Source organism: Mitosporidium daphniae, assembly GCF_000760515.2.
Source record: "Mitosporidium daphniae strain UGP3 chromosome Unknown contig-200, whole genome shotgun sequence".
NCBI lineage: Eukaryota > Fungi > Microsporidia > Mitosporidium > Mitosporidium daphniae.
Window position 1 is genome coordinate 1 of NW_013546621.1, and position 5,819 is coordinate 5,819.

At 37.1% G+C, this 5,819-nt stretch overlaps 4 protein-coding genes across 4 annotated transcripts; 1 reads left to right on the plus strand and 3 right to left on the minus strand.

Annotated features, from left to right (window-relative positions):
* Window positions 1-87: 87 nt before the first annotated feature.
* Window positions 88-642, minus strand: DI09_200p10 (uncharacterized protein; the record flags this gene model as incomplete). The annotated part of the gene is made up of 1 exon (XM_013383129.1): window positions 88-642. One exon carries the CDS (start codon window positions 640-642, stop codon window positions 88-90), a length of 555 nt encoding a protein of 184 aa, XP_013238583.1.
* Window positions 643-1,781: 1,139 nt separating this feature from the next.
* On the minus strand, window positions 1,782-3,215 carry DI09_200p20 (uncharacterized protein; the record flags this gene model as incomplete). Its single annotated transcript, XM_013383130.1, has 2 exons — window positions 1,782-2,527; window positions 3,113-3,215. 2 exons carry the CDS (start codon window positions 3,213-3,215, stop codon window positions 1,782-1,784), a joined length of 849 nt encoding a protein of 282 aa, XP_013238584.1.
* Window positions 3,216-3,665: 450 nt separating this feature from the next.
* DI09_200p30 (uncharacterized protein) lies at window positions 3,666-4,178 on the plus strand (the record flags this gene model as incomplete). Its single annotated transcript, XM_013383131.1, has 2 exons — window positions 3,666-3,853; window positions 3,920-4,178. The coding sequence occupies 2 exons, from the start codon at window positions 3,666-3,668 to the stop codon at window positions 4,176-4,178; spliced, it is 447 nt and encodes a 148-aa protein (XP_013238585.1).
* On the minus strand, window positions 4,175-5,542 carry DI09_200p40 (uncharacterized protein; the record flags this gene model as incomplete). The annotated part of the gene is made up of 1 exon (XM_013383132.1): window positions 4,175-5,542. The coding sequence occupies one exon, from the start codon at window positions 5,540-5,542 to the stop codon at window positions 4,175-4,177; it is 1,368 nt and encodes a 455-aa protein (XP_013238586.1).
* Between the last annotated feature and the right edge of the window lie 277 nt (window positions 5,543-5,819).

A 5,819-nucleotide genomic window follows, 5' to 3' on the forward strand; every position in this document is an offset into this window, starting at 1 on the left:
ACAACGACCAGCATAGGCTTAAATTACTGACCCAAAATTGGGAGGATCTTCGTATCAAATAATGTATTAAATGGGTATAATTTATTGTTAGATAGGAGCATTCTGCTGCTTTAATACTTCTGATGGTTTATCACTGGCCTTACTTAATTTTCGCTTTTTTTTCTGCGGTTGAGGTGATAAATATTCTGGAGATATTTCAAGGATTATATTTTGCAGCGTTTCTAGAGCTTTTTCACGCTCTTTTCTCACATGATCGGTTAGACAATTGGAGCGAATTATAAAATCTTCAAGAATATAAAAATCCTGGCATCTTAAGTTTACCAGAATCTCAAAAAACTCTTTAGATATTTTTATTTCATTTTTATTCCGACCATCTCCAGCATCTTGACCTTCCAGATATGTTAGAAATTTACGAGAACTCGAATGATAACTATCTTTAKTTTTTAGCTTTTTTAGATCATCTATAGCCGTTTCCTGTCTTTCATATTTTTTGTCGTTGCTGTCCTTTAGATTTTTTAGAATTTTCAAAGTTTTTTGAAAATTTGGATTCTCTGTAATTTTTTCTATATCTTGAAAGTCTGTTTTAAGCTTGTTTTCAGCGCTTTCACTTCTTTTAGAGCTTTGGGCTATTTCCCCTTCCATCCCCTCTAAAAGAATGAAAGCTTGTTTAATTTTCCAACTCTGGCCTATTTTGACGCGGTTTTCAAACACCTTTAAACCCAAAAATAATATTGCTAATTGTGCATTTAGATATTTTTTCTTTATATCAAACAATTGAATGTGTTCCGATCCTAGCTTTTTTATACTATCTGGAGTTGGCATATAGTATATCGCTAGTTCAAAGTCTTCATTTTCTAAGCAGATTTTAACATTTTCAAATTGTTGAACAATTAGATCTTTCAGGCTTCTAGAATTTAGGTTCTCTAGTTCTTGTATTATATCATCCGTATATAGTCTAAATTGATTAACTGTTTTAAATAATAAAGGATTTTGGAATATTTTCCTTTCTTTTTGAAGTTGTAATGAGGGAAGAACGAGAATGGAAACGAACGTTATCACAAATACAAGTTTTTGTAAGTTCATCGAGGCGAGAAGTTTGGTGAAAAAAACTGCTAGCATTTTATATGCTGTTTTGCACAGGAAATTTTGCATCCAATGGGGGATTAAACGAAATAATTACTGAAATAAACAATTAAAATTAGGGAATTTCAGGCTATCATAGTTCCAAGAAATTTTCCGCGATATGTTGTTAGAAGAGTATGATTATGCTCAAGTCTGATTTCCACTTTGATCAAACAAAGAGACACTCTGCAAATAATGCTTTTGTTAGAGCATCATGCAAAATTTTTTCCATCATTCAAGTTTTATTGAGATCCATAAATTGTCTGGCACTGGCACAAGATATAAAAAACGGGACCAAATAGCATAATGCTCATTAAGGATCGTGTCATTCGCATTTTAAAAACACCCAGAAACTGGCTAGTCTCAAAGATAACGCCCTTTACCTGACTCCAGTAACTTACTTTAAATATTCCAGATATGCACATAGTAGCTACAAGAGCGCTGCATTTAGTACCCTTTTGCCAAGCCGAGAGCTACATGCAGCCTGCATTTTGGCAAAACTGGCGAGGATTATACGATGCCTGATGCATGGGCAGTGGTACCCCACGCCATACCAGCACAGCGTGTCTACAACGACCAGCATAGGCTTAAATTACTGACCCCAAAGTGGGAGGAGGTTCTTATGGGATTACCACTTAGCGGTTTTGAAAGAGTTGAACTTATCCTTCAATAGTATCATGATCTGGCAGAAATACCACTAGATGTTCTAGATGTTGTCGAATCACTTGAGATAATTGAGATAATTGAGATAGTTGAACTTGCTCAATTACTTGAGATAGTCGAGCTAGTTGAGTTTGTGGATGGGTTTCAATAATTAGCTCTTTTAGATGCTCCAGAGCTGGTTGTGAATTTTCAATTAGGTGCATTAAGCTAGCTGGTTGAGATAGTAAAGCTTGTGGATCATTTATATTTTGTATAGCTTGTAGATATGTCATATCTTCCTGAGTTCCTACAATTAGTTTGTTCAATAGGATTTTTAGCTCTTGTATCTTTTGTACCTCTTTTAGAGCTTGTTCAGCTTGTTCAATTAGTTGAGCTGACTGAGCTGTCTGTGCTGACTGAGCTGTCTGTGCTGACTGAGCTGATTGAGCTGACTGAGCTGATTGAGCTGGCTGTGTTGACTGAGCTAGTAGACTTAGTTGAGCTATTAAATCGGTTGACTTTTGCAAGGCTTCTCGAGTTAGTTCAACTACTCTATTTTTTATATTTTCTAGGGTTCGTAGAGATTCTAAAGCTTGTGGAAGTATTTGAGCTAATAAGTCTTTTAGATCACCTAAAAGTACATTTGCTAGTAGCTTTTGTAAAGATTTTAGAGATTTTAGATATTTTGGATCTAGTCGAGGTAATAGATCATTTAGTTCCAATAGATATTGTAGATCTTTTAGATATTCTATATCTTGTTGACCTAGTTGAAATTCTAGAGCTTTTTGATAATTGTCTATTTACTCTCTTTCTTCAAGTTGTAGTGAAGGGAGAACGAGAATGGCGATGAAAGGTATAAAAAATAGAAGCTTCCGAATGTTCATCGGTGTTTACAGCTTTTCGAAAAAGCAGCTAGCATTTTATAGACTCTTACATCGAATAGGTGCATTAAATGAGATAATTACTGAAACGGCCAATGAAAATCGAGAAATTTAATTATCATGTCGTCTTATTTGTCATTAAGTTGATTATCCGCCAGAATGGAAGCGATTTAGTGTAAAATTCAAAAGTTTAGTAAAAATGGAGATTCCTAAAATGGGTTAAGGTTAGGCTTTGCTATGCTTTATGTTGTAATAACCGGGATTACGGGGACGGACACTTGATTTCAGACAATCGGGTCAGTTAGGCATAAAGGCGTTCAAATTTCGGGAAAACTGCATATGCAATAAATGGACTATAAATCATCTATAAGATGTGCAATGGGAGGGCGATTCGGGTTAGGGATTGAGAAAGACATGCAAATGATTTTTCGAGAAACATATATTGAAGCGTATTAACTAGATCATACAGAAGGATATGATGACCACCTCTACTGCAGCTGGTGGTTCTGGAGATTCGTAGGTATTCTCTCGAAAAGGGGTAGGGTTAGGGTTAAGAGCATCCCATGACATATTTGAACCCTTAAAATCAATGGGAAATTAAAGTTTATTTGTACTGATCTTTAGTTTCTTTGGCCCTGCATGCGTCCATTTCAAACGTTAAGTGATGCTTTTGCATGGTTCAAGTACCCACCGGCACTTGCACGCTCCCTTTTGATTCCCTTTCTGGGCTTTCCTATATTGATGAAGCTAAATTTTGTTCGTCTATACTCTGTTCTGTTTTCTTGGAAACTAATATTCAAAAAAGGCCAAATTTGGCGATTGGGATCTTCTTTCTTTATTGCGCCTCTAAATATAAACCTGTTTTTTGATTCATTCCTTAGATACCAGGCACTTTCTCAGCTAGAATTTATGACGTTTGGAAAGCACGATGGTATCGCTTTTTTGGTGTTTGGGTTTATCTTCAGTATTTTTTTTGCGCTATTAGATGGAAGTGTTATTATCCTTACACCGGTTTTCACAATGTACATCGTTTATGTTTGGTCGATGCTAAATCCGGATATTATCATCCAATTCTACTTTGTCCCTCTTAAATCAAAATATTTCCCTTGGGCTCTCTTGGCGGTGAATTCATTTATATTTGACAAGTACTTCCCTTCAGAAATGGCTGGAATTTTGATAGGGAATCTCTATGTGGCACTATTCAAGTGGTCAGTTACCTCAAAGATGCTTATCACCGGAACCTATTAGTAATGTTGCCATATTTATTTTTATAGTGAATCCAAGTTAAAATCCCTCCATCAAACGATAACCAGATTATCTTCACGGCCAGGAAAGGCACTGGGTAAGCCTGAGCCCAATCAAGTGGCCAAAAGCCGCCTCAAGTACTTTGAAAAGACCAGCTTAAATACTGAAGCCAAATTTACAGCATCGGATTCGAAAGCCGATTTGCTATCAAAAATCGATGATGCAGCCACTAGGCCTTCTTCCAACTGCGGATATATGGCATCTATCACTAGCTGTAAACAGGACTAGTTTGTGCTAAATATAAAATTTAAAAGATTTCTTGTAGCTCCCCTATCAAAGGGGTTGAAGAACTCTTTAACGGACGTGGACCCATCACGAGAAATAAAAAAGTGGTGATATTTGTGAATATTTCGGGCCTCATTGGTAGTCAGTGCTTGGGAAATTTGAAATAGTTGGGAGACCCATAAAAAGAATGTTATCCAAAAAGCCCATGATGTGCACCCAAAGAAGATCAGAAAGGTAACCCTTTGGTCTTCGTATAAAACTCGTACAAGCGAAAGGAGCGATGAATAAGATTCGTAAGCTATTAGCGAAAATACCTTTAAAAGATACACCACATTGAAGCTTGCAGTGTACAACACCAGGAGAAAGAGATAAAAGACGAATGTGCGGCAGTTCCACAAACCAATACAATTTCCGGTCCATGGACAATGATGATCAAACACCATGACGCATTTATTGCAAGTAGAACAATGTTTGGACCTCAAGGGACGGAAATTAAGGCATGTAGAGCAAAAGTTTCTTCTGGAATGATTAGAGTCAACCAAAAGCCTCATATTCGATTTTATTGTCTGTGAGAATGCAGAGTATGAGTTGTTTTTGACAATAAAGCCTGGGTCCAAGAAATAACAGCGTAGCAGAGACAATACCAAAAGGATAGAAATACAACCAAAATACAAATATCCAATGATTGTAAAAGGAAAGCAGATCAGCGTCGAAACTACTACACTCATTGTGATCGATATATTGGACCAAAATAAAACAGAMGACTGAGCTATAGAGCTACCTGGAAGGAACTTTGACAGGACACAAATTGCCAGCGAAGAAATTCCCAAAATAATTGCTAACGCAATATGCAGTTCATGAAAAGAAGAAACGTACAAAAGTATGGGAATGCTCATCATCAGGGCAAAACAAAAACTTTTGGAGCTGATAACCGATAGAGCTTTTGATTTCGCATCTGCCTTTTTAAAATACGAAATCAAGTTTTTATCGTCGCGTTCCTGAGCATATTTTTTAAACCACATGCTCAATTCAGGTCTTGACAGCAAAAATTCAAGAGAATCACTAGCTTTTGCCTCCATCAACCGATGAATAAAGTTCTTTTCCCCAAGAAATGGGTCGATTGGGCCAGAGGTCACGATCAATGAATATGTTACCTTTAGAAGTTGAGACGAAGCCCTTCTGATCCCAATCCAATCAAGAAGAGCTCTCCCACCGGAATCAGATGCGTAAAGAAGAGACTGATCCAAAGAAGCCAAATAAACCAGAATATCCAATCTGTCATATTGCACAGCAACGTGGGAGCAGAAATATCCATGATCGTCAGTCACCAAAATGTTACACCCAGATTCGACGAGAAAAACAACCATTTCTATGTGTCCGCCACTATTGGAAATTTAAATCACACTGCATACATAATTGCCCAGTTTAGAGGAGGGTCCATGGACTTTCCACCTCTAACATTGACATCAACGCCGTCAAAAGAGACGAGACATTTGGCCATTTCAATTCTATTAAGCAGAGCAATCCAATGCAATGGCCTATATATGAGAAAAGCACTAAATATTACGTGGACTTGTCGCTAGGATCCTGCAGGCTGGCCATAACGGAGCCAGAATGCAAAGTAAGATACTCCAAAAAGGATTC